The sequence below is a fragment of the Phodopus roborovskii genome, unplaced genomic scaffold (genome assembly GCF_943737965.1).
Source record: "Phodopus roborovskii unplaced genomic scaffold, PHOROB, whole genome shotgun sequence".
NCBI lineage: Eukaryota > Metazoa > Chordata > Mammalia > Rodentia > Cricetidae > Phodopus > Phodopus roborovskii.
Genome location: NW_026126511.1, coordinates 38,911,710 through 38,939,078, shown reverse-complemented (window position 1 = coordinate 38,939,078; position 27,369 = coordinate 38,911,710). Strand labels below are relative to the sequence as shown.

General features: G+C 37.7%; 1 protein-coding gene across 5 annotated transcripts in view; it reads left to right on the top strand.

Annotated features, from left to right (window-relative positions):
• Zc3h13 (zinc finger CCCH-type containing 13) overlaps nucleotides 1–27,369 on the top strand; it is a 57,819-nt gene that overhangs the window by 4,053 nt on the left and 26,397 nt on the right. For 3 of the 5 annotated variants that reach the window (XM_051195370.1, XM_051195368.1, XM_051195371.1), the window contains exons 2-8: nucleotides 3,361–3,486; nucleotides 4,164–4,273; nucleotides 5,631–5,742; nucleotides 15,964–16,072; nucleotides 20,655–20,794; nucleotides 21,392–21,549; nucleotides 26,952–27,149. In XM_051195370.1, the coding sequence (XP_051051327.1) occupies nucleotides 3,370–3,486; nucleotides 4,164–4,273; nucleotides 5,631–5,742; nucleotides 15,964–16,072; nucleotides 20,655–20,794; nucleotides 21,392–21,549; nucleotides 26,952–27,149 (944 nt within the window). In that variant the 5' untranslated portion in view covers nucleotides 3,361–3,369. The remainder of the gene's footprint in view (nucleotides 1–3,360; nucleotides 3,487–4,163; nucleotides 4,274–5,630; nucleotides 5,743–15,963; nucleotides 16,073–20,654; nucleotides 20,795–21,391; nucleotides 21,550–26,951; nucleotides 27,150–27,369) is intronic. The other 2 variants (XM_051195369.1, XM_051195372.1) reach the window with 2 other exon arrangements.

Below are 27,369 nucleotides of genomic sequence, written 5' to 3'. Positions count from 1 at the left end.
AGCTGATCTAAGTGGGATGGCACCGTATAGAGAAAATAGTAGAGCAAGAGGATTCGGGATTCTTTAAAAGGCCAAGAAAGGAGATGGCAGGCCATCAGTACCTCACATGTAGTCATAAATAGTGTCTTAATCAGGGTTCTCTAGAGAGTGGTCCTCAGCCTTCCTAATGCTGTGACCCTTTCGTAAAGTTCCTCATATGTGGTGACCCCCAACCATTCAGTTATTTCATTGCTACTTCATAACTGTAATTTTGCTACTTTTTTGAATCATAACGTAAATATCTGATAGGTGACCCCTGTGGGGGCCACCACCCACAACTTGTGAACCACTGCTCTAGATGAACAACTGATAGAATAAATATATGTGTGTGATATATGTGTATCACATGTTTGTATATATGTGAGTGTGGTTTATTAAAGTGGTCCATGGGCTGTGTCCAGCTTAGCCAACAATGGCTGTCTCCCAATAGAAAGTCCAAGAAACCAGTTCAGACCACAAGGCTGGATGTCTCAGCTGGTCTTTAGTATACATCAGAATCCTGAAGAAGTCGGATCTGTTGCCAGAGAAGCAAGAGTGAGAGCAAGCAGTCAAAGAGCAGATACTTTCTTCTTGTCCTTTGTGTAGCTGCCAACAGAAGGCGTGCTCCACATTTAAGGTGGATCTTCCACTTCAAAACATCTGGATTTAGGATGATGGGTCTTCCAACTTCATATAATTCACGGGTCTTCCAAGTTCATGTAATTCAGTCAAGAAAAATCCATCACAGATGTATTCAGCCCCCCCCAAGTTTTAGTTAATTTCAGATGTAGTCAGGTTGACAACCAAGAATAGCCATCACAGATAGCTTCGTGTATTGGTAGAATGTTATTTTTGGGGTTGGGGGCAATAGAGTCACATTGAGGGTAAGAATTTGGGGACAGAACTCACCTATTTGTGCTGATAGTGATGATGGAGGGGGAAATGTAAAGTTCAAAAGTGAGGTTTTTTTGAGGTAGTATTGTAGGATGAGACCATCTACTTATGAGGAAAAAGATTTTCATTCTTTAGGTTCTGAATAGCAAGTTCACCGGAGAACTTAGAATCTGTCTAGTTTTATTAAATGGTCGAGGATCATGATGTGTACTCATATACCGATTGATAGTAATATAATGGAACTTTAAGATGCATTTTTTATCTTCAAACCTTTCTGCCCATCTTCCTCCTCCCCCACTCCAGTTTTTCAACACAGATTTTCTCTGTGTAACCCTGGCCGTCCCAGAACTCACTCTGTAGACCAGTCTGGTCTCAGATTCACCTACCTCTGCCTTCCAAGTGCTAGGGTTAAAGGTGTGAACTACCACACCTAGCTAACATACCTTTACTTCTTATTACCTTCTACATAGATAGAAATTGTATATTTCTGGGTGTTTTTCTCAGTTAATCAAAGCTCTTATTTCCTAGATCTCTTTCTGAACCACTTCTCTAAGTTCTCCATTCTTTTATGTTCTTTTCCATAATCAACTGAACACATGACATGGCTTTGCAGTATCTTCCCCTGCACATTTTTGCTTGGGCTCAGAATGAGTTCAAGAAAAATTAAAGGTACACAGTATGTTGATACTAATATATGTTTGGCTCATTTGTTCTCTTTTCTTGGAGAATGACTGATACAACTGATTTTGCTCACCTATGTGGCATTCTACACTGTTGGAAAGTATCTTACTACTTCTGAGTTACTTCTCAACTTCTGTTGTAGTAACAGAATGGTTACATTTTATGCTAAAGAGTTAATAATATAAACTTACCAATTAAATCCACCTTGATGTATCATTTTATGGTTTCCTCTCCTTGATTTGCTATCTTTTTTTACTTGCCAAACTTTGTTCTCACTTTTTGAATCTTTATCAGAAAATGGCTTGAATGACTTAGTTAAATGGAATATTTTTATAATCACTATTGAATTGTTGGCTTTGATATTCTATTCCAGGATATTTTTCCTTTTCTATTGTTGTTTTCAAAACAAGATTTTTCTATTTATTCCAGGCTGGCTTTAAACTCACAGCACACTGCTCTGGTAGGCTGACAGGCACGCCCTGTCACACACCCAGCTGGTGCTAATGTGATTTCATGTCCAGTAATATATCTTTATTTGAAGCCATATTAAAGAGCACCTGTAACCTTTATAAAGGCTGGTTCTGTTGCTGGGGATGTAGCTCAGTTAGTCGAAAATGTAGGGAAGTCCTGTATTTGGTCCCTGTGCACTGCATACAAACCAGGCCGGCATGGTGGTACATTCTTGGAATTGCAGAACTGGAGATGGCTGAACACACACACACACACACACACACACACACACACTATACCAAGTAGAATTTACTTCTTTTTAGTAGTCATGGCTCTTTCTAATGATTTGACAATTAAGATTTCTGCTCATGCTTAAGTGGTGTAAAGTTGTGTAGTTTAGGGTTTTTGTTTTGTTTTTGCTTTTGTTCATGAGACAGTTTTCTTCCTTTAGTAGATCGTTATCAATTATTACTTGGTCTAGAATTTGTTTCCTAACATGTGCTGTGAGTATAGTCTTAGTTTTTTAATGTTTTGTTTAGCTTTTTATATTCTTTTTTCTTTCTTATTGCTAATAATAACCCATTTCTTACTTTTAGCCCTTTGACTTTCATGGTGTGTGTTGTATTATAGAAATACGTTGGAGAGGGGTTTTTTGTTGTTTTGTTTTTGTATTACTGAAAAATTGACATTGTTGATCAAATTGCCTTTCTGTGAACTCCACTACAAAGAATATTTAAATATTACCCACTTTTCTTCCATACTGTTTTTTTGTTTGCTTGTTTGTTTTATTTTTGATTTTCTTCTGGACATGGTCATGCTGTGAACTGGAGACCCTCCTGCCTCAGCTTCCTGAGGATGGGATTACTGACATGCAGCCCCACACCCAGATATTTCCATATTCATTTGAAACAGTACTTCTATAGCCACTTAAACAGTATAAACAGATGTTTCTACTCACAATTAATATTTCACCTGATTTTATTTCCCATGTACTTTGACTTAATTATGTTTTTTTTTTTTTTAACTCACAACAGTTTTTTTTAACTCACAAAGTAACAATTGTAGTACAATGTCCAGTGCAGAGGAGGTACAGGTCCAGCGCACAGATTCCAGAGTTGTTAGACTTAGAAGGTGAGCTATAGCAGGCAACGTATTCACTGGTGTCTATTTTTGTATTCTCCTGTCCGTGCCCTGGCCTCAAGAAAACACTTGTGATTTTAGAGTGTTACCCATAGCTTTGACTGGTTATAAGTTTTAGACTCAGGTGTGTAAAATTGCAAAATTTTACAGTTTTAACTCTCTCTCTTTTGGTTAAAGTAGTTCAAAATGTCAAAAATTAGGAGGAAGGTCACAGTGGAAAACACCAAGACCATATCCGAGAGTACATCCAGAAGACCTAGTGTATTTGAGAGGCTTGGACCCAGCACTGGCAGCACAGCAGAGGTGAGTTGTCCCTACTGTGGACACAGGGTGCTTATTGGAATGGACTAGGGGTGTGAGTCACTGGCAGAGCCCTTATCTAACCTGTACAAAGGGGTCCAGCCCTTGATCCTGTGCACAGGGGAAACATTTAAAATACTATTTTTGGGAGACAGGGATGGGTGGGGGGTCAAGACAGGGTTTCTCTGTATTGCTTTGGAGCCTGTCCTGGAACTAGCTCTGTAGACCAGGCTGGGCTCCAGCTCACAGAGATTTCCCTGCCTCTTCCTCCGTGCTGGGATTAAAGGCTTGCACCACCAATGCCTGGCCTCAAATACTGTTATTGAAATGCTAATTGTTATTATAAAGGAAAATAGGTTGTTTTTCCCTGGGGTTGGTTTGGCAGATTTTACTTTAGAAGAGAAATGAAAGAGGAGTTAAAGTTTGCAACTTCTCGTTCTTATCCAGTGTTATTGTTTGTTCTATATATACAATGTATTTTGTCCCTATCCATGCCTCATTCCAGTAACACCACCACCTTCCCCCCCCCCCACACTTTCTTGTGGTTTGTCCTTCCCTTATGATAGTACTATTATTATTGGAGTAGCATGTGCTTAGTTGGCATTTGGGTTGCTCTGATTTGATTTTGTCCTGGTAGCATCTTTTCTTCAGACATTCACATAGTAATATCTGCCTCCTAGACACAGTGCCGTAACTGGCTGAAGACTGGCAGCTGCCTCTATGGAAACACTTGTAGGTTTGCACATGGCCCTTCACCTCGTGGGAAAGGTTACAGCAGCAATTACAGAAGGTAAACTGCAAATGCAAACAGTTTCTAGAGTATTAAAAATCACCTTTTACAATTTAGTGTAAAAATCTGAAATTGAACCATGTATTTGGTCAGATTTTCTGTTTGGGGGTAGTTTTAACAGTCATAGATTAGCAAGATCTTTTCATTGCTACTTTTAAGATTAATAAAACATCAGCTTTAAAGTGTACGTGTTTGCATGTCTTGGTAAAAGGTCTTTTTTTCAAAATGTATATTCAAATCAGTGCATACCCGTGAGGAGACTGAGTCTGGGGATGAACAGCTCCTAAAAAGTCCCCTATTTTATACTGCCCCAATTTAAATATCTGCTTAAGCAGAGCTTACAGGTGTGAGAATTCACTTTTAGTAAATTTAGTAAATTTAGACTACTCATTCTTAACTCAGTAAAATTTAAATAAGATTTGATTGTAATTTTCTAAAGGCCTTTTAAATTTGTACCTTCTGCAAGCTTTGTTATAGAATCTATTTGCCAAACCTCATAGGTCACTGTGTTAATATAGGGACTGGAACCATAGGTCAGTGGTTAAGACCTCTGACTGCTTTTCTAGAAGATCTGGGTTTAGTTCCCATCAACCACATGGTGCCTACCAACCGTCTGTAGTTCCAGTCCCAGGGGATCTAAGCACCAGGCACACTGGTATGCAGATGTACTTGCATACAAAACACCCATAACACATAAAGCAAACAAACAAATAATTTTAAGTGTGTTTATATGTGGATAAACATTTCCTATGCAGAACATAATTTTGCCTTTTATAGAAACTTGGCTAAACTGAATTTGCATAACAAAGATTTTTTTAGTCCCTTTATGATGATTTTGTAATACTCTTAAAGGTAATAGATACATTATTTTTTACAGAAATAATTTCATCAGTAAACAGAATTTACCTAGTCCTGAAATTGTGAGTGCCAATTCCTTTGCCACAGCATTAGAAAAAATTGAAAGTTGCCATTGAAGATTTTTTTTAAGTGTGTTTGTGTGCAAGCACATCATGTTTTAATGTGACGGTCAGAGGACAACTTTGGGGAGTCTGTTCCTTCAGGCCTGAATGACAGTCACTTTTACCCATGGATCCATCTTGATGGCCGTTGTCTTTCATTTTTAAGGTGCATGAAATAGTTGGTAATATATCCCTGTGGCCTCTGGAATAAATTTGCTACTTTATAACTTAACCTTTCTCTTATTATTCTTTATCTATAATGTGACTGCTCCATCTATGTGGTGAACAGGGAGGTAGCTCAAGCTGCTAAATTACATCAGTATTTATAAAGTTATTTATATTGTTCTTATAAAACATAATGTAAATACAGTTATTAATTGTTTCGTTTTGTATCAAAGGTCACCAGAAAGACCTACAGGTGACCTCAGAGAAAGAATGAAGAATAAGCGTCAGGATGTGGACCCTGAGTCCCAGAAGCGGAACACAGAGGAGTCCTCCTCACCTGTTAGGGTAGGCGTGAAATTTAACCCACCTCAATCCCGCTGGTCATTTAGTCGATAATGTTCGTTTTAAATATTACACAGTGTGGTAAATCCATATTAGATATTACAATGTCCTGTTTGAATAAATGTAATTTTTTTTTTTTTTAAAGACAGTATGTTTCTCTGTGTAATTCTGGCTGTCCTGGAACTTGCTCTGTAGACCAGGCTGGTCTTGGAATAAATGTAATTTGAGGGGCAGGGAAAAAATGTCCATTCTTGTGTGTATTTAAAAGGAACAGGATTGATCAGCAAAGTTCAGGCTGAACTCAAAAGGTTTTGTACACTCGTGGGACTAATGAATCACTAAATGTACAGTTTCAGAGCTCAAGTAGCTGCTATAGGTTTAGGGGCATACACAGTTGTGTGGCTAACCCTGTGCCAGCTTTCACGCCTCTGTAAGGAAACGTCATATCTTTTAGCAGTCACTGCTGTCGTCCCTCCTCCCAGAAGCCCTGGGTAGTCAGTCATGACGTCATTTCTTGTTTTATACACTGTCCGCCCTTCATGCTCTGTATGATGCGTCATCTCTTGTGACTATTTTCCTGCACCTAGTTTTTAACATTTATGGAAAGTTATAAGGTACATGACTTTCTTATCTTTATTTTTTTTCAAAAAATAATCCAGTGTATTAGTATTCTGTATGTTGTTTCTTCACTTATCATCGATGGATATTTGGGCTCTTTCCACCCCATACCAGAATGTGAGTGAGAACATTTATGTATAAGTTTTTGGTGAGCATATGAGTTCATTTTTTCATGCCTTAATCTTCAGGAACAGAATTGCTGAAGATGTGGTTCGTTAGTTACTTTCCTGTTACTGTGACAAAATATCTGACAGAAACAACATAAGGAAGGGTTATATTTTGGCTCAGAGTTTGAGGGTGAAGTGCGCACCATGTCAGGGCTATGTGGAGGCAGGAGCACAGGCCATTGGCGTCCATATCCAGCAAGCAGAGAATGGTGAGTGCTGTGCTGTGACCCCTTTCTTCTTGTCGTCTAGTTCAGGACCCTAGTCCGTAGGATGGAGTTCCCCACTTGAGCTGGCCAGCTTAGAAACTCCCTCACGGCCGCGTCTCCAGGTGACAGTCAGTGTTAGCAGCCAGAGTGAATGCCGTCTCCACCTTTGAGGGTCTGCTAAAGCAGAGCTTCTGAGCTGTCCTGTCATACAGTAGCACGGTCCCTCATGCTGTGCAGACCCCCAGCCTCAAAGTTTTTCTGTTGCTCCTATTTGCTGTTGTTAGAGTTGTAATGTAAATATGTGATCTACCCACAGATCTGCTACGCTAGACTGTTATGTAGAGGCTGCATCCTTTTTACTTCCAGACAGTAGGATATAAAAGTTTTGGTTTCCCCATACTTTTTGCCAACTCCTAATGTAATTGTGGTTTTACTTTGTGTCTCCCTAATAGCTGAGGATGTTGAGCATTGTGTACATGCATATCTGAAAATACTCTGCCTGTTTTTAAAATTGGACTGTCTTTATTGAGTTGTAAGAGTTCTTTATATTTTGAGTACAGGTAAAATATATTCTTTGAAGTTTCAAGTTTCCCACTTTTTTTATAGTTAGTAATAATTTGAAATAACTATATATGTCATCAAATTTCCTTTTAAGTAAAAAATAGCAAAAAATAAGATTACTGATCCTAAAATTTTGTTTTTATTCCTTTACCTATTTTTATTCTGAATTAACATACAATTCCTATGTTTGCTTTCATCTTTAAGGTGTTTAAAACAAGTTTTCTACCAATCTGTGCATTGTCGTTCCTTTTTTTTTTAAGTTGGGGCAGTATCTTACTATGCCACCTGACCTATGCTTAGACCAGGCTTCTTGGCTCAGGTGACCTTGCCTGAGCCTCTCCAGCTGGTACTGTATAGGCTGTCAGTATCAGACACGGCTGTCATTAGTGTGTGTGTGTGTGTGTGTCTGTCTGTCTGTCTGTGTACATAGCTGTGCACTTGCCTGTGTGGGCATGTGTGGAAGCCAGAGATTGAGATTGGGTTTCTTCCTCTGTCATTCTCCATTATATTCAAAACACAAACAAAAAGCAGGTTAAAAATTGTTTAAGACTTTCTTTAACACATTTACGTTTTAATCCGATCTCTTCCAGCAGCCGCTCTTCTCTGTCTCCCCCACCCTTCTACATAACCTTTCCTTCCCAACTTCATGTGCTCTTTTTCTGACCCACTAAGTCCACTTAGTGCTGTGTGGCATTTCTACAGCCTGGTTTTGAGATAGGGTTCCTCACTGAACCCACAGCTCACCATTGTAACTTGACTGGTAGACATTGAGCCCCTGAGATCCACCTGTCTCTGGTCCATGGTACTGGGCTACAAATGTATGCCATTGTGCCCAGTATTTACATGACTGCTAGAGAGCAGAATTCACGATTTTTATGCTTGTCCACCAAGCACTGTATGAACCATCCCCCTAGTCCCTTGTCTTCAAATTCTTGACCATGCTCTTTAAAACTCAGGAGTTTTTGATTTTTATGAAATTCAGCTTACCTGTTTGTTTGTTTAATTTAATGTTGCTTTCTCTTTGGGAGTCATTTGAGAAACTGATTATACAGGATCATAAAGATTTATGACTGTTCTCTATATGTTTCATTTAAAATGTAAATAATATCAAGAGTAAAGTGTCCTAAAATACTAAAGAAATGTGTTCTGAACCTCCTCCTGTGTGTGTGTGTGTGTGTGTGTGTGTGAGTTCACATGACACACATTGACTAGATGGACTGTAATTAGTTAGTGTACGGGACAGGCACAAGGATTTACTGTGAATACTGTACCTCTAGGTATTGTTAGCTAAACTCTGCTATCAGTTTCCTCGTCTATTAATTAAGAATTGGTTTTGTTGGTATGTTATGGTAAAGGGTCAGGATTGGCCATTTTATGCTGACTCTTAATGATTTAATGGTAAAATGGCCTTTTCTGTTCTCTAAATCAACTTTAGTCTCTTACTAGAAATTGGATGTGAACATAAATTTAGGTTGTTAGCACATATCTATATCTATCTATCTATCTATCTATCTATCTATCTATCTATATAATGTTTTTAGATAGCAAAATTGGTTGTTAAGAAATTTAAAGTCTGAGGCAAGAGAGATGGCTTGGCAGTTAAGAGCTTGGCTGCTCTTCCAGAGGACCTGAGTACAATTCCCAGCACCCTCATGATACTCACTACTGAATGTAACACCAGTCTCTTCTGGCCTGTGAGAGCACCAGTCATGCAAGTGATGTACTTATTTGCATAAAATTAGTAAACCGTACAGGAAAAACAAATAAAGCTTGATTCTTGCTTTCTACAGATGAGGATGTCCTCAAAAGCACCAAGCTTCATATTTACCTAAGAGTGGTCAGGCTTGGGAGAATTCACTGTTTAAGTAAACTTGCATCTTGTAATTTGGTAGAATTTCAGGTTTGTGCTTTGTTTGGTGTTTTGCATGCCAATGAATGATTTTTTATCACTGATGTATTCAGCAGTGTGGTGCTGATCTTCATGTAGGGCTTCCTGTCAGAGATCAGATTGGTTTTAAGGACAGCATCCTATGGATAACACAGGCAGAGCTGAGGTAGACTGAGTTTTCAGGGTGTAACAGATTGACTCCTTCCTTGTTCCTGATATTTACTTTAATATGTCTAATTTATAAGGGTTCTACATCACACTTGATTTTGTGGGGAGGCAGCTTCATAAGTAAACAAAGGGTAATTCCATAGTATGTGATAGAGTGTCAGAGATGCAAGCAAAGTGCACAGTGGACAAAGTAAACAACACCCTGCAGAATCAGAGCATGGCACAGGGTGGGATGGGTATGTGGGTGAGAAGACGAGGAGGGCGGGAGGGAATGATGCAGTTAACTGTGGACAGCTTTAAAGGACTACAACCGTGCTTGAGGAGCTGGGATGCTGTGTGCTTGTGCCCCGCTACAGCATTGATACAGAAGATGGGGGCTGAGTAGGTACTGGTCCCTTCACTTAAGCAGAAGTGGGGCAGCCTCAGTCTCAATTGGAATGTGCTGTAAGTATAAAATGTGTACTGAGTTTCAGATACCTAGTATGAAAAGTAAATAAATCTCGGTTTCTACTGGATTACAAGTGACTGATTTGGGTACATTGAATTAAATGAAATATATTAGTGTTTTAATTTTACCTGCTTTATTTTTCTTTCCCTGATACAGCAGTGAACAGCTGTAAGGTTGCCAGGGTGCTTGCGTGTTTCTGTTAGAGCGGGCAGCCTTGTTGATCTGAATTGAATGTAATGCAGTTGACCTGAAGTTCAGTGAGGGGCTTAGTCATACTTTAATGAATCTAGAGAACCTTTCAAATTATGTTCTGTTATCTAACAGAAGCATACTTTTTACAGAATTTGAACACAGTAAAAAGTTATTACTGAGAGCAGAATTGACCCTTGACTATAGTCAGTGAGAATTGTCAAGGATTTGTTAATGATAAAGGCACAAATGTGTCCTGGGAGCTATCTCTTAAGAGAAGCTGTGTAGCCACATTTCAGAGTTGGTTAACTAACTCATCACAATAGGAAAGTATCTGCTAGAGTTTAGAGACCCTCACTGGGTGTTCCCTTTGTTTACACAGACCCGTTCCTCAGGACAGATGAACAAAAGCAGTGGTTTAGCTTTTCTTCTACATGTTGATTGTTTTTTTCTGTATTTTTTATTGTGGCAAAATACAAAACTTTGTCATTTGAAGCTTGTTCTATTTTGTCGTGTTTCTTAGTGGCCTTTGTTTTGAGCTGGGCTCTGATACTGTAAATCAAAGTGCTTTGGCCTCAACCCCTCAAATGCCACCATGCCCAGCTTTGATGTTAATTTAGATGTTCAATAATTCTGTCATTTGTATGACCATTTCTAATTCCTGCAATGAACAATTCAGAGATTTTTCTTCTGGAACTTAGAGTGATATATCCTTTCCACTCTCCAAAGCTGTCAGTTGCTTTAATTTTCTGTTCTCCACCTGATTACTTATCTTGAGATAGAGAATCTGCTTTAGACTTGATATTTTCGTAGGTCAGTTTAATATTTGGCTAATTTTAAATTGGCCAATATTTCAATTACTTTTTCAGATTTCACTGTGGAGGTGGAGCTCATGATGATTGGCCAACATGTAGCCTATTCTAAGTGCACTATTCTGACATCATACACATACTACACTAGATCTTTTCCTACTCTTAGTTGCATGTTCTGTCCTATCCTGAGTTAAAACTGTGTTTCTACTATGGAGTGCATTGTGTTCAGAGAGCTTTCTTCAAGAATGCACTCTTTCACTACTAGTTTTGTTTTACAGTCTTCTCCTTAACTGTCTTCCTCACCCCTAACCCCAGCCATGTATGCTGTTCCTCTTCTATCTACATCTTTATATTTCTGACTCACTGAGGTAGGTGTGACCCTGGTTTGAGAAGGGAGGGGATGGTTCCATAGCTACTGCATTAAGGAGGACTCTTGTAGTGGAAAGCTTTAAGGTAGAAGGTTAACAGTTACCGACCATATATATCCCCAGTAAGCCTGTGACCTTGTTTTCCCACATGCCACAAGTTATATAAAAACTAAGTGGGCAAATACAAGTAGGAAGGCTTTAGAAAGAATGAAACAACCACGTGCAAAATGGAGTGGAAAAGAAACTAAGGTAACAGGAAGCTGATTGCTGTGGGGTAAATTGATCAGGTAAGTGTTTAAGACAGAAGAGGAGGCTAGGAGCAAGCATGTAAGCAGAGTTATAAAAACATTACTTGTTAGAAATTTCATAGCAAACAGTACAGGGATAATTATGACATTGTTTTTATCATGCATAGTTTCCTTTCACAAGAAATCCCACATGGTTACATAGTATTGAACATTTGCTGTACTAGTGAATCCTGTCCACATTCAGAAAGGTCAAGAATGAACATCTTGACTTGCTAAGGTGTATGGACCTTAGCAAAGGACTGAAACAATGTGGATTGAAATCGTTTGAAGGGCATCTATTCACATGTCTCAAAAGTTGGAAGCCTCAGTTCTTTATGTGGATAGCTTGGGCTTCCATTCACCTGAAGGCTGGGTACCAAGGGTTAATAACTTCTCTCTCTCTCTCTCTGTCTCTCTCTCTCTCTCTCTCTCTCTGTCTCTCTCTCCCTCTCTCTCTCTCTCTCTCTCTCTCTCTCACACACACACACACACCTACCTACCTTTTATTGGCCCTTTGTTTTTGTGGTATATTTTTGTGGTGTATTTTCTTCACCAGTTAGTACATGCTGGTAAATCTTAGGTTCTGGATACCAGACCTTTGTGGAAATATATGTATTGTATTGCAAATGTGTTTTCCCAGTGTGTGGCTCTCTTTGTCATTTATCTTGTATTGTTTTGACACCTCTCTCCTCAGTAATCTCTGGTAGTTCCTTTGTTTCCATTAATGTGTTCACTTAGAGGCTTACTACTGTTAGATTAGTCATGGCTTTCAAGGCCTCCTTTCACTAAACATCGGGAAGTGTGTTTGTATTTTCTCTTAAAAACAGACAAGTTCTAATCATTCACATTTGGGATTTCAGGACTTTTACAGTTGGGTTGCTTTCTTAGCAGAAAATTCTAGTCCGTCTTTACATTATTACACATTTTATATTATATTTAGATGCTATTATTACCAGTAAGGTATTACAGTTTGCATGTAATATGTCCTGTACAGGCTCATGTATTTGGAAAATTGGTCCTCAGCTGGGGGCAGTTTTGGTGGATTGTAGGGTGTTTGGCCTTTTGACATTGCAGCTCACTTTAACATTTACAAAATTCATCACAGAGCCAGGCAGTTGAATTAAAAATACAAACAAGCAAGCAAGCAAACAAAAAACCTTTTATAGTGTTTCAATGAAGTTTATGATGGGGCGGGGGCGAAGCCTGTTCCTTCTTGTGTAGGCCAGGCTACCTTGAGCTCTCGCCCAGCCTGCCTCAGCCTATGCAGCACTGCCATTATGAACATGCGCATGCGCCACTGCTCCCGGGTATGCGGACCATGATTTGGTGTTGTACCTCTGTCCGGCAAGTTGGACACGCCCCGATGGGGAGCTGGGTGGTAGCGCTTCACGGGAGAAAGTGGGTCACTGAGGGTGGGCCTAGTGGGTTCTAGCCCATCCCTGCTTCCTGTGTGGTCTCCACTTCTGGTCTCTGGTTGGATCTCTGTTCCTTCCTTGCTATTGTGAGCTGTACTCTCGAACTGTGAGCCAGAAGAAACGCCAGTGTTTGGGGTTGTGTGTGAGTGAGTGTGTGTGTGTGAGTGAGTGTGTGTGTGTGTTGTCTAGACTTTGTCATAGAGAGTTAAAGTTCTTTGTAACAGTTCTTAGGATATACCTTATTTGTTAAATATTATTGATAGGGGTTTATCTAGTTACTGTATTTTAAACCCCAAATCAACACATGCATAATTTAATCTGTGTCATTTTAATTTAAGTATTGGGGCTTCTTTTTTGATTTTGTAAATATACTGAATGTGTATCTATGTGCACTTGTGTATTTACATATGTTAAAAACATATGTTAAATGCATATGTTAATAGACACATGTATAGTCATATAAATTTGTGTGTAATATGTTTCATACATAAAAGGTGACCTTAGATTTCACATGACTTTTTAAACTTACAGGTGATTATTCCATAGCAATATATGGATTCCTTAGGCTTTTTCCTAGTTGTGTGCTGTTTCATTGTCTGACTAGGCCATGTCTTCTGTGCATGGGAATTTAGGTTATTTCAGGGTTGCTCCTGCTGTAGGTCTGTGCTGAGTGACTATGTACTAAAAGTGTCTTAGAGGAAGATATATTTGAAGAAATAGGGCTGCTGTGCTAGAGGGTCAAGGCCGAGGAGGCTAGGCAGTCTTGTATTGTTGCTGGTGTGTGCAGGGCCTATTTGTTTTCCTTTGCTTCTTTGGTTTGTCTTGCCATAATTGTTTCTCCAGCAAGATAGGGGAAATGATGGTGTGTTGGGTTGGCTTTTATATTTCTGTTGTGAAGTTTAGACATCCTTATATATCTTAAATGTGGTTTTTCTGTGAACTCTATCCATATTTCTTCCTCTTCCATCATCCCTACCCCTTGTCAGTTTCTTCTGTTTCTCAGTCTCCACGTTTTAGGGATAAAAGTTGAATATGATTTAATCCGAAAGAGCTAGAGAGCAGAAGTGTCTCAAATTTTAAGGTCCCTCCCCAGATTTTAGGATAGTTGCTTATACATAATGAGCTATCTTGGGGATGACAACTCCGTCTTAATAAGAAATTTATTTGTATTTCATGTAATGTATGCATGAAACTTGAAGGTAATTTTGCTGGGTTTTAGTGAAACCTTTATATGAGGATGTGAGGACAGTTGTAGGTTCCCACATGGCCTGTGCTAGTGATTAATTACAGGATCAAATTTGGAGCATTTCATATTTTGGAGTTTTGAATTAGGGATGCTCAGCCTGCAATAACATTTTGTTTATGATAGCAAGTATAATAATTTTCATTTCTCTTTTCAAAACTTAATGTTTGTTTAGAGCACTTTAGGTTCACAGGAAAACTGAATAGAAAGTGTAGAGATGACCTGAGTACTGTGTCTCACTTTAGCTGTGTGCCCTTTGCTGTCAGTGTCCCACCAGAGTGGCAGCTGTGACTATCTGTATGTATCTGTGCATCATTACTGATGCCCATACTCTATTTAACCATTTGTCCAGTGGAGGTGTACTGATTGTCCCCAGTTTTGGCAATTGTAAATAGTCCTCTGTAGACTTTGGTGCTGATTTTTATGTGGACACAATGCTTTGGTTAAACACCAGGAAATGTTGCTGCTGGATTTGTGTGGAAAAGAATTAAAAGAAAAGAAAGAAAGGAAGAGCTTTTGGTGATGGTAGTGGAAGAAGCTAGTTTAGCCCAGTCTGACAACACAGGATTTTCACACAAACTTCTTGGGAAGGCTAAGGCATGACAGTGGCAAGTTCAGGTACCGTCTAGGTAACTTAGTGAGACCCTGTTTAAGAAAACAAAAGAATGGAGTGGATATATCTCTGGCATAGCACTTGCTTAGCTGAGCCTATGTGCTACCGTAGATACAGTCCTCAGTAACCTCCCCCAACGCACACGCACACTCACACGGCAGGGATCAGGGGAGGAAATAGACCCTCTCCCAATAAAAGCTGCCTTTGCCGAACAGTCCCCCGGATTTTCATCTTGCATGCCCACTGATAGTGAATGAGTTCTGTTGCCCACAGCTTACTGGCATTTAGTGGTGTATTATATAGAATTTTATCTTTTCAGAAATGTGTGCCTAGTATGAACTTTTTTATTCCTTGTAATTTTAACAGTGACTTTCCATGTTGAACGTCGTTTTATATACTTGTCTGACATCTGTGTGTCTTCATTTTGATGATACACTTTTCTTTTAATCGGGTTTTTGTGTTGTTGACTCTTTAAGTGTTCCTTCTGTATTTTAGATAACATACTTTGTATGTTTTCAGATGTCTTTTGCAAACATTTTTCTCATTTTTAAAATTTGTTTTCTCATTCTCTTGACAGTATATTTCCTAATGTGAAACTTTTCTATTTTCATGAAGGCCACTTAATGAATTATTTCTTTGATGGACTGTATCCTTGATCAGTAAAATCCCTTACTTGAAATTAGATATTTTCCATCAGATTTGCCCCTTTATTAAAGATTTGTATAGTAATTGTGTTAAATACCATTTGCTTTAACCAAAAAAGCTTTTATAAAATAGTTAAACTTAATTTGATTGCATTCTTTGGTATTAGAAAAGTAGCTGTGATTTAGGACATTTGTTTTAGATGGTTATTTTAAAAGTCTGCTCAATGGTTTAGTCCTGTATGGTTGGGTTTTATATGTGGTTACTTAGCTATTCTTTCCATTGTACTTTATTCATTTCAAACTGGTTTTTACCTGTGAACTTTCACATAGAATCTTAGTATGGAGCAGAACATCAAGGTATTGGGTTTCTTTGCAATTTTAAAATATCTGAGATACTTCTTACATTCATCATTTGCTATTCTTTAGTAAATAAATTCTCTTCCTGTGGCTGCACTGGAGTTTGCAGATAATGACACTTACAAACCCTCCTCCCCCCAGAAGCAAAGCTGCATGAGAGGGAAGTGCTGTGTACCCAATGATGACCTCATAGTGTCTTAAACATATAGTAACCTGAGTGTGTACATATGTCCTTTCTAGAAAGAATCCTCAAGAGGGAGACATAGAGACAAGGAAGACATAAAAATTGTTAAGGAGAGAACTCCAGAGAGTGAAGAAGAAAATGTAGAATGGGAGACTAACAGAGATGGTGAGTTTGAAAGTCTTTGCTTGGCTTATAGAATCTTCATTATCTACCGGCCTAGCCTGCTGTGGGTTTTGAGATACCTTTCAACTGTGGTCTTCACATTGCTTCAGATTATCCTATGGGTTAGAACTGAATTATCAGGCAGAAACGGATATATAGTAGCAGTTCAGGGGCAGAAAATACTCCCTGCTTCAACTTGCTCATTCTTTCTCCCCCACTTCCAGAACTTTATCGCATCCTTTGGGATTTTCTTCTATTTGTAAACTTTAAAGTTTACAAATTCCGAATACTAAGTTTTAAAAATGAGAATCTACTCTAAATTTTTACATAAAATAATTTAAATCAAACTGTTAAAGTTATTTTCAAGAAATTGTTGGCTTTAAGTTTTCAGAAGACAGTGAAGTTACATAAAAATTGAATCCTGATATTTATTTATGAAAATTAGAAAAATCATCTTTGACTCATTGTCTTGCCAAATAAGCCTCATAAAAATCTGTCTTCTCTACTTCTTTGATGTTCTGGTGAGTGAACACTAACCAAGAAGTCAACATTTGTTGAATGCATTTTAATATGACATATATTCACCCAAGAATTTTGGCTTTAAGAACTATAGTGCTCTTGCAATATAAGGTGAAAGCAGACCAGTGCTAGACACTACAATGTGTGGACTGAAGGTAAACTTGCCCCAGAGCACAGGCCCTGCCCGTTTACTTACATACTTTTGAGTTACAGTGCTGAGTGGAGTCCTGTGACAAGGACCAAGAATTCACAAGACTAAAGTACTTACGACTGTATTTCAGGATGCTATTAGACTAAGATAGAAAAGTCTCTAATGGTCCTCTGATTAGAAAATCAGTATTTACTGATTCTCTATTAAAAAGTTGTTTCTAAGAACATATAGAAGTTTTGCTTATGATTAATTCATTGGGGTTTTATAATACCTCTTCTATAAAATAGCAGGAAAGGTATATAATACCCTGTTGGTAGTTGATGAATTACTTAATATATTGAAGGATTCATTTCTCTTCTATGTAAAAAGCCTTTCTATTACTATATAAAGTCAAACCTGATTTTCTCCTTTCTCATCAGTTTAGTGCATTTATTATATGCTCTCTTCTGCAAGTATGGAGAAGGGTATTGAATGAGAATGACCCATATGATCATATATTTGAATGTTTGGTTTCCATTTGGTGGAACTATTTGGCAAGGGTTAGGAGGTGTGGCCTTGTTGGAGGAGGTGTCACTGGACGTGGGCTTTGAGATTTCAAAAGCCCAAGGCCATACACAATTAGCTCTTTCTGCCTCCAGCTTGTGGGTAAGGATGTCAGCTCCAGCGCTGTGCCTGCCTGCCGCCATTGTTCCCTCTCCCATGATGGTTGTGATTTTTCCTTCTTGTTTCCTAATTCTTCCCTTATTTATTCATCATGTAGAACAACATAAAAAAATAAACATATCATTACAGGAGAGGAAAATACATGAAAGTACTTTGATTATCTTGGAGAGAGATTAATCATCCTAAAGTAGACTATAAAACCCCAAAGCTACAAAAGACTTCAATACATAAAAATTAAAAATGGTTCTATAACTAAATGAAGAAATTAAAAGTAGATCTTATACCAGAAGAAAATATTTGACAATAGTAAACATTAATAAAGATACCATATAAATACATAATGAACTATCACGGATGATAAAGAAGATAGCCCTTCCTGGATAGTGAGATTAACAACTAACTTATCCACCATCGTGGAGCCCTCATCTAGTACCTGTTGGAAACAGAAGCAAACACCCATAACTAAACACTGAGTCGAACTAGAATCCAGATGCAGAGGGAGAGGACAAGACCAGGCAGCAGAAACACATAGAGACAGCTGATCTGAACAAGGAGGAGCTAATGGGCCACCAGACTGATAGCTGGGAATCCAGCATGGGACTGACTCAGGCCCCCTGAATATGGGTCTCAGCCAGAAGGACTGAGCAGTGTAAGCGACCTCAGACAGTGGAACCAGAATGTATCCCTGGTGCACAAAAGGACCTTGCAGACACATCCCCCATGGATGGATACTCCCTTAACCTAGAGACAGGAGAGAAGTCCTAGTCCCTACTCCAAATGACTTGACGGATTTACATGACCCCACCTGGATGGCATTGCCCTACATATGGAATTGGGGTGGGGGTATGGGAGGGTGGCCAGGGTGCGTGTGACACCGGGGCAGAGAGGATAAGGGGGGGGGGACTGGGATCGACATGTAAAATAAAAAAAAAAGTGAGATTTTATATGGTTAATGCCTAAGAACTAGAAATAGTTAATAAGTGTTCAGCTTTTACTGCAGGGTAAGGCTCATAAAAGCAAAGAGAATTGTCTACCCATCAGTTTCACAGAAATGAAAAATACTAATGTTTTTAAGTGGTAGTTTCCATTGGTAAATTTGTTTGTGAGTTCAGTTTGGCCATAGTAAAAACAGAAATTATATGCTGATTCTAGCAAACCTAGTTTGAGAAACTTTATAGGTTAATATTTGCACTCCGAATCAAGGCAATTACTGCTGCAGCCCTGTGTATAGCAGCAAAACATGGCATCCCTTAGGAGACTGGCCATGTGAGCCATAATGTACTTAGCTTATGAGATGCATTGCAGATACTAAAATGGAGATAGTTGAGCTGTATGTATGACCTGGGGAGACCTTGTGTATATGGCAATATTTGTAGTTCTGTTGGGGGTTTTGTTCCTTTCTTCATTTTGATACAAGATCTTGAGTGGTTCAATCTAGCCTCAAATTCATTACCCTTCCGCCTCAGCCTTCCCAGTGCTGGATTGACAGGTGTGAACCAGTATGCCTGGCAGTTTGGTTGCTGTAATGAGAATTTTATGTACACAACACTAAGCTGTCAGCAGTGGTGACAGTGTGAAAATGGCCATTGAGGAGTTGAAAAAAATGTCATATTTCCCTTTGTACTCAGATTTGCTTAAGACTAAGTGAGAATGTGTCATAAAAAGAAAAGGAAATCTGAAATTTAGTCTTTAAGGTCTTATAAGACCTATTTTGAGATCATAAATAGAAACGGTTTTGATATATTAAAGAATATGAGTGTTCTTAAGACTTATACCCATATTAGTAAATCATTTTATGGGCTAGATGTACTAACTTCCATTCTACCGCTAGATGCCCACTTGTGTCTTACCAAACAATGATGTAATTAAAATGTTCAACAAACACATAGAAAACTCATTTATATGTCTCTGCTTGTGTGAATTGATTTGTCCATGGCCTCAATGTTCTTTTCCATTAATTAATAAGAATCTATTTAAATAAAGCCAACCTTCCTTTATTGTATTGGCATTTTTTTGTTACATATTTTAACTTTTTCTGCTGTGTTAAATATACTATTGTCATTGCATATACTATTTTCCCAATGACTTAGAACATATTCCAGCTGGGCGGTGGTGGCGCATACCTTTAATCCCAGCACTGGGGAGGCAGAGGCAGGCGGATCTCTGTGAGTTCAAAGCCAGTCTGGTCTGCAGAGCAAGTGCTAGGAAAGGCTCCAAAGCTACACAGAGAAACCCTGTTTTGTAAAACCAAAGTGGGAGGGGAGGAGAGAGAGAAAGGACAAAAAAAGATTCATCCTCCATATATATGCTGTGCAATCAATCACTCAGGTAGTAAACACAGTTACTAGCCCCCCCCCCCCACACTAGGATGGACAGTTGGTGGTGTAATGCATTTGAACTAAGTGCAGCAGTGTTATTTATTTTTCTTGTATTTAAAATAAATCAAGTGTGATTATGTTTAATGATTATTTTTAAAAATTCATTTTATTTACCTCTAGATGACAAATGTTCTAAAGTGTGAAGGGTGTGGAGGAAGCACATTGGCTTGTAGCCAAGCCAAATATGGTAAAGGGTTAGACTGGAATTCAATGGATTCCTTCCTCCAGATTTCTTGGGTGAGGGGTTGAGTGCCAGTAACTACTGAGAACTATTGTTTGCTGCAATAGAAGATCTTTATAATAGTGCCCCACACACACACACACACACATTCCTCTCTTAAAAACAAAAACAGTCCTCATCCTTTTCATCAGAAAAGACTAGACATGAAAGATGACACCAAATCTATTGAATGAAAGGTTGTTTCTTCTATAAAGAGATAATTTAAGTCAATGGAATAAGAATGCTAGATTTAGTACACATTAGTGTTAAAATTAGTTAACTTTCTTTTTAGACACAAATCAGTTGTCTCACAATAGAAAGGACAGAATTGGAGAGTTAATGTTCCAAACACCTGGCTTAACCTTTCTTTACCTTAGTAAATTGAGTCTAGCAAAGACAGAGGTCCTCTTATCCTGTATGAACTAGCTGTTAAAAATCTCTTGTAACAAAAACCTAAACATCTGATAACCGTAAGTCACTTTCAGAAAAATATAGAAACCTTAGTATTAGTTTCAGAAGCAATTAAGTTCTTCATAGAAGTATTATTATTCTAAGGAAAGAATACACTATTAAAAGTTCTATAAAAATTAGCTGAAAAGTCTAATCTTCTACACATAATAGTATCTAACAAATAATGAAATTTATATTTTGAAGATTCTGACAATGGCGACATTAATTATGATTATGTTCATGAGTTGTCATTGGAAATGAAGCGCCAGAAAATACAGAGAGAATTAATGAAGTTGGAACAAGAAAACATGGATAAGAGAGAAGAAATTATCATTCAAAAGGAGGTATGTGTTTAAGTGAGTGTGTTATTAACATAGACATGGATATTGATCACAGATCAGCTCCATGCTGTAGCATAACTCATACTAACAGATGATAAATTGTTCAGTTCCCCACATACCAGCTGTACCGTAAAAGATAATCATTCAGTCTTTACATGACTTTTTTTAAGTTGGAAATGTTTTTGCAGTTGAACCAAATTAACACTCCACTTCTTGTACCTATCAGCCTGATACAAAGTGAATTCTATACATGTCAGGCCTGTACTGTTTCTCGATGGCCCTGTCCAGTATGGAAATAGAATTCACTTGGAAATGATTTCTGGTTTTCCTGAGGAAATTTTGAAAAATTTTAACTTTAAAGTGTCTTTTTTTGATATCTGTGTCTGTTAGGGCTATTTAGTTAACTTATAAGCATGGATCCTGGAGTTGGACTCATGTCAATGGGTAGGATTGCTCTGGTTTTTAATTTTTACTCAGGCTTTTTATACACACACACACACACACACACACACACACACACACACACACGACTATTTTAAGATATGTGATTTTTTTTTCCCCCCATGAGTTTCTGAAATGACTTATAAATTACATTGACAGGTTTCCCCAGAAGTGGTTAGATCAAAATTGTCTCCATCGCCTTCTCTGAGAAAGTCCAGTAAATCGCCAAAGCGAAAGTCAAGCCCCAAGGCATCTTCAGCTGGCAAGAAAGAGCGGAAGGCTGCTGTGGTGGCTTCCCCACTGCTGGACCAGCAGAGGTCAGTAGGGTGATTGCAGTGCTGGGGAATAGGATGTCTCTGCTAACAGAACTACCTAACCTGGTATAGAAGGTGATTCTGATGCATTAGTCTAATCCCTTTGTTTCTTAGAGTTGTAGAGACATGAAACAAATATCCATGTCACATCCACACACCAGAGCTTTCTAATTCTGGGATTTTGTGTGTGTGATAATGTATGCTATGTTTTTTATGCTTTTGCCAAGATATATCATCTTGCAAAGTAATTTGTTTTTGTGTATTGAATTGGAACACAAATATATTATCCAACTTTCTTTGTTTTGTTTAGGTTCCTTTTTTTTTCTTAACTTTGTTTAGCTTTTAGTATTTATATTACATATTTATCTTTTTGCTGTCCAACATTTTTATTTTTGGTTTTTAAGCATTATAAATTATATGTAGGGAGTATTCTTCGCATTTCTTTGTTTATATGTCAGGAGATTAGAAGTTTTAAAGTATGCACTCAGCAGTATGTGCATTGTTTAAATGTATTATATATCTGATATAGCAGTTAGCTAAAGAAATAAAAATAGAAATAATGAAATATAATTGCATCAAGGACTAAGAACAAGACAGGAGACATGTAAATATCCCTCTACAATGTAAGTTTGAATTAAGGCACATATAGTAATTCTTATTTATTTATTTATTTACTTACTTACTTACTAAAATCATGCCCTAATATTGACTATTTGGTAAATCCTGTTTAGTTGAATCCACAATAAAGGTCATGTTACCTCCTGCTTTCAGACCATAACTCAGACTTTGCCCATGTAATGTGGCATCCACCTCTGAACAGGCTATACATATTTTCAATCAGAGACCCCAAACCATCTGCTTTGTAGATGTTGTAAGAGAAATCTTTAAAATAAATAAATAAATAAATAAATAAATAAATAAATAAATAAATAAATAATTCCAGGTAAATTTTATGCTGTTGAAAACTGGTTTTCTCTTCTCAAACTGAAATTCAAATTCCTTAAGAATGACATTTATGCTTTGACCTTTTCTGCCTTGTTAATATTTTTATTTAATTCTGTCCTGTCTGCCTAGTTCTCAGTACTCAATCCTGAAGGCTTTAGCTCAAGTTCTAAATTTTCTGTTAGGTCTCCCCATTTTCCCTTACTCTACATAATTTCTTTTCCCTATCCAAATTTGTGCAGATTTCTTTACATCTTATTTGATGTTTGCTTTCTATTTCAGCTATGGCATGTGTGTTTTACAACCCTTATTAAATTTAAGCTTCTTGAAAATTGGTTCTTGATGGTTCATTGTTCCATCTTCCTATGGCTTCTTCTTTGCTTAGAGCTTTGTCTTTGTAGCAAGCGCTCTTGGATCCTGTCTTTGTTCCTTGGTTTCAGTGATACTGTGAAAGATGTGAGGCATCCCGGCTTGTTCTTCTTCCCCTGACTATTAGTTGTACAGCTTACCCTATGTTCATCCATTTGTCCAACAAATTATATCACCCAAGCAACCTTTATTTTCTTACCTTTCTTTTTATATTTCTTTGAAGTTCATTTTTTTCATAGTAATTTTTAATAGCTATTTAGATATAAAGGGCTGATTTTTATCCTGTTTCATATAATCTTTTACTGTCAATCAATAAATCGCCTTTTGATTTATTGATTTGAATTTCATCATAGTGATTTAAGTACTATATTTCCTGTATTCCAGTATGTTGCTGCCCTAAGTGAAGGGGTTTTTTTTGTTTGTTTTTTCTGTTTGTTTGTTTGTTTTGTTTTTTTATAATTGCTCCCCTCTGAAGCTTCCTTGAACTGGTATCAGGGCTTACCCCTATCTTCCATGTGCTGGGATCACATGGATGTGTATCAACACACCCCACACAAGTATAGTGTTTATTTTTAGTTTTTATTATTATTGTGTATGGGAGAGTGGGCATGCTCATACCAGCATGCCAAGCACTTGGTGGTCAGAGGGCCACTTTCAACTTTTGGTAGTTATTTGTCTCCTTCCATCACATGGGTCCCTGGGATCATTGAGCTTATACAGCAAGTACTTTTACCTGCTGAGTTACCTTGTCAGCCTTTGTGTAGTATTAAATTTCCTTGACTCTATCAGATGGTCAGTGTGTACATGCGCATGTGCGTGTATTGCTAACAGTTAATGGAGGGCTTTGGATGTACTGTGTAATCATTGTATCTCTGAGCTACATCTGTAACCATTGCTGAGTCATACTATACTTTTGGAAGACATATTAAAATCCAGGATTGGACTTTGTGTTAAAATCGAATAGGTTATTTAAGCCAATGCCAGTACTAAATCAGCTAATTGACAGAGTTGTTGATCTTTTTAGCTTAGCATGAGGGACTGATGGGAGATGCCATTCTGTAAATATGTTTCTCTTATTGGTTAATGAATAAAGCACTGTTGGCCAATAGGAAAGCAAGGTAGGCAGGAGTAGGAGACAAAGAGGATTCAGGGAGAGGTAGAGGGAAATTCAAAATGTAGGACCAAGAGAGCAGAGGTCCAGACCCTCTCTCCGGTACAATCAGACCATGTGGAAACACTTAGATGGATAGAAATGGGTTAATATTTAAGACAGAGCTACCCAATAAGAAACGCTAGTAACAGGCTATACTACAGCATCTCTGAGTGTTATTTGGGGCTGACATGGCTGTGGGACCAGGCTGGAGGGAAAACTACTCGTAGCAATGGACAAATGTAATTACTGACAAAATAAGACTTTTCTCTGAAAGTTGACTTCTTTCTTTGGTGCTCATTCTAAGGTCTAGTATGATAATACCTGGAGGTGTGCATTACAATGTGATTTAGAATCAAATGCATTCTCTGTTTTGATCATTTGCTTTTTTTAACCTAGGAGAAGTTTTTTGTATAGATAATTTTGTAAAGAAAAATATGAAATGTGATTAAAGTTGTTTAAAAATAGTTACAGAGCGGTGTAAAAATGATAAAAGTAGACAGTGGGTTGTATGCCATGCATAGAAAATATATTGATTTTAATGTTGTTGAAAGAATAAGCAATAGACTTTAAAATGGTGAAAGATCTTGTTGAGCTCAGTCCTTCGTTTGGAAAACAATGCACTATAATAAAGTTTTGTTTTCCAACCCTGTGTTTTTGAAGGCAGTATGAAGAAATTTCAACTTTATTACTTTTAAGTTTGAGAATTTCAAACATGAGTATACTATATTTGTACCATTTCATCTCCCCCCTTCTATGTCCTCTCACTCTCTCTCAACTCCGTGACCTCTTTTATATTATTTCATACACATAACTCCCTCACACATACACATTAGTGCTACCCTTATTTTATTCACTTCTTTAAGGCATTTCTGGCCACACTAATAGCTAATCCTAAGATGTTAGTGATTTAACACAGCAGCAGTTTCTCAGGCATAGAGACTCAAAATGGAATATAGAATCATAATGGATGTTTCTGGGCTGGAGAGATGGCCCAGTCACTAAAGTGCTGGGCCTGCAAGCTTGAAAACTTGAGTTGGATCTCTAGCTCCCACAGAAACAGACAGGCATAGTAGTGTGCTCTTGTAGTCCCTGACTGTGAACCTAACTAACTGGAGCTAACTGGCCAACCAGTCTAACCTAATCAGTGAGCTACATGCAAATGAGGAACCCCATTGCAAAGAAGGTGGGCAGTGGGTGACACATGAGGTTGAGCTCTAGCCTCCACACGTGGTGTACAGTAGCCTGGTATATGGAAATCCTTGAAGTGTCATTTCAGAGAGTATGGTTCAGTGAGAGGCCAGGAGGAACATTGGTAAAGATCCAGCTTGTCTATATGATGTGCAGTAATGTGGAAATAACTTTTTGAGACATTCCTCCATATATTCATCTTTAAAAATCTTAGCACAAATGACAAGTATTGTCTAGTTAGTCTTTAAAATGGACAAAAGTTTAAAAATAGAGATATTTATTAGCATATTATACATAAGGATTTCTATAGTCTCATAAGTAATATATTGAAGTTTATGGCTATTATGGTTGTTGGTGGAAGACAAGGATGCAAAGATTCAGTTATCAGATTTTAAGAATCTCTTATGGAAGTGGCTGTTTCTACACTAATAACAAAAGGGTATAGACCAAGAGAGCTCAATTTTCTGAAGGCTAACCATGAGTCAGATGCTTTTATGCTTTTATTTTTCTTAAAATTGTTACTGGCAATTCTGAGAACTATGCTTTCCATTATAATAGTATATTAAATGAATCTTGAGACTGCAGAAAACTCAAGGTCACATAAAATACGCTCCAATGGACCCTCACTAGAAGTGGAAGACGAGGGCTCCTTACAATCCTAAGTCAACATTGGACAGTAAGAGCAGATGGCGTAACCACACAGAAAACAGGAATAAATTTAGATACATTCATAAGAATATTGCATTGACAGGCTTTTTTTTTATTGGAAAAAAATCTGTGTAAAGACATTTTGCGAGAAAGGATTTTCATGTACATTGAGATTATTAAATATGGAACTAGTAGAATGGTTGTGACTTAAAAATATTCAACTCAAAGACAAATTTGAGATTCTGGTAGAAGCAACTGGAAGCTGCTTGCTATAGTCACATCTGTTGCTTTTCGACAACACAGATGTTGTGGCCAAGAAATCATTGCCAAGTGAAGTGTTTATCCTTTGTGGTTTTTTCCTAGGAATTTTAAATTTTGGGTCGTATGTTTTGTTCTTTGATACGTTTTGAACTAACTTCTGTATATAATACAAGATAAAAGTTGAGCTTCATTTTTTATACATGGATATCTGGTTTTAAATGACTACATATGCAAAGGAAGAGACACAGAAGTTCTGGGTGTGTTAACGGTCTTTACAGTAGTTTTATTGGTGTAGTGCTTTTCCTTTTGTATTTGGTTTCATATAGGAAGAATGTTTAGAGACAGGGTCTTGCTCTGTGGTCATGGCACTCCTAGTATTCTGTGAAGCATAGGGTGGCCTTGAATTCATAGTAGTCTTTCCTTAGTACTGGGGTTACAGGCATATGTCACCATAGCACCCAGGTGCTGGGATTACAGGCATACATCACCAGTCTGTGATGCTTACATTTTTCGTGTATGTTTCTATATGAGCTATTAAAAAAAATGCAACTTTAGCAGTTTTTTTTTTTTTTAAATAATGCCTTTTCCTGAAACTCTTCCACTGTCCCTAACTTCTCTTAGAAACTGTTTAGAGTGATATAACTAATAAGCATTGTTTTAAAAAATAAACTAAATTCTTTGCTCCTTCTCACTTTTTCCCTCTGGATATTAGTTATTAGTATACAGCATAGTAAAAGAGCAAGTAATTGAAAAGAATGTTGCTGCTTTTAAAAGCACTTTAAAATCATCCAGGTGGGGCTCCAGAAATATTGAGACCTCTAACTATAGTTTTGTGTACCTTCAGGACTTCAAAAAGCAACCAAAGTAAAAAGAAAGGACCACGTACTCCTAGTCCACCTCCTCCTATACTAGAAGATATCATTTTGGGGAAAAAATACAAAGAAAAGTATAAAGTGAAAGACAGGATAGAAGAAAAACCAAGAGATGGAAAGGATAGAGGACGGGATTTTGAAAGACAAAGAGAAAAAAGAGACAAGCCAAGGTAAGTAGTGTATTGTTTAGTCAATATTTATGTGAAACCAAGACTCCTGACTGTGCAGAAACTGTGGGTCATAGTTGGATGGCTTTTTAAAATTATTGTTGTTTTCAATCATGTGTATTATAGTTACTAGTTTCTACAATGAGTTATAATTTAATGTCAAATTAATTTTGGTGTATTTACTTTAAGTGAAAGTTGACAATGATAACCATGTTAGATGTAT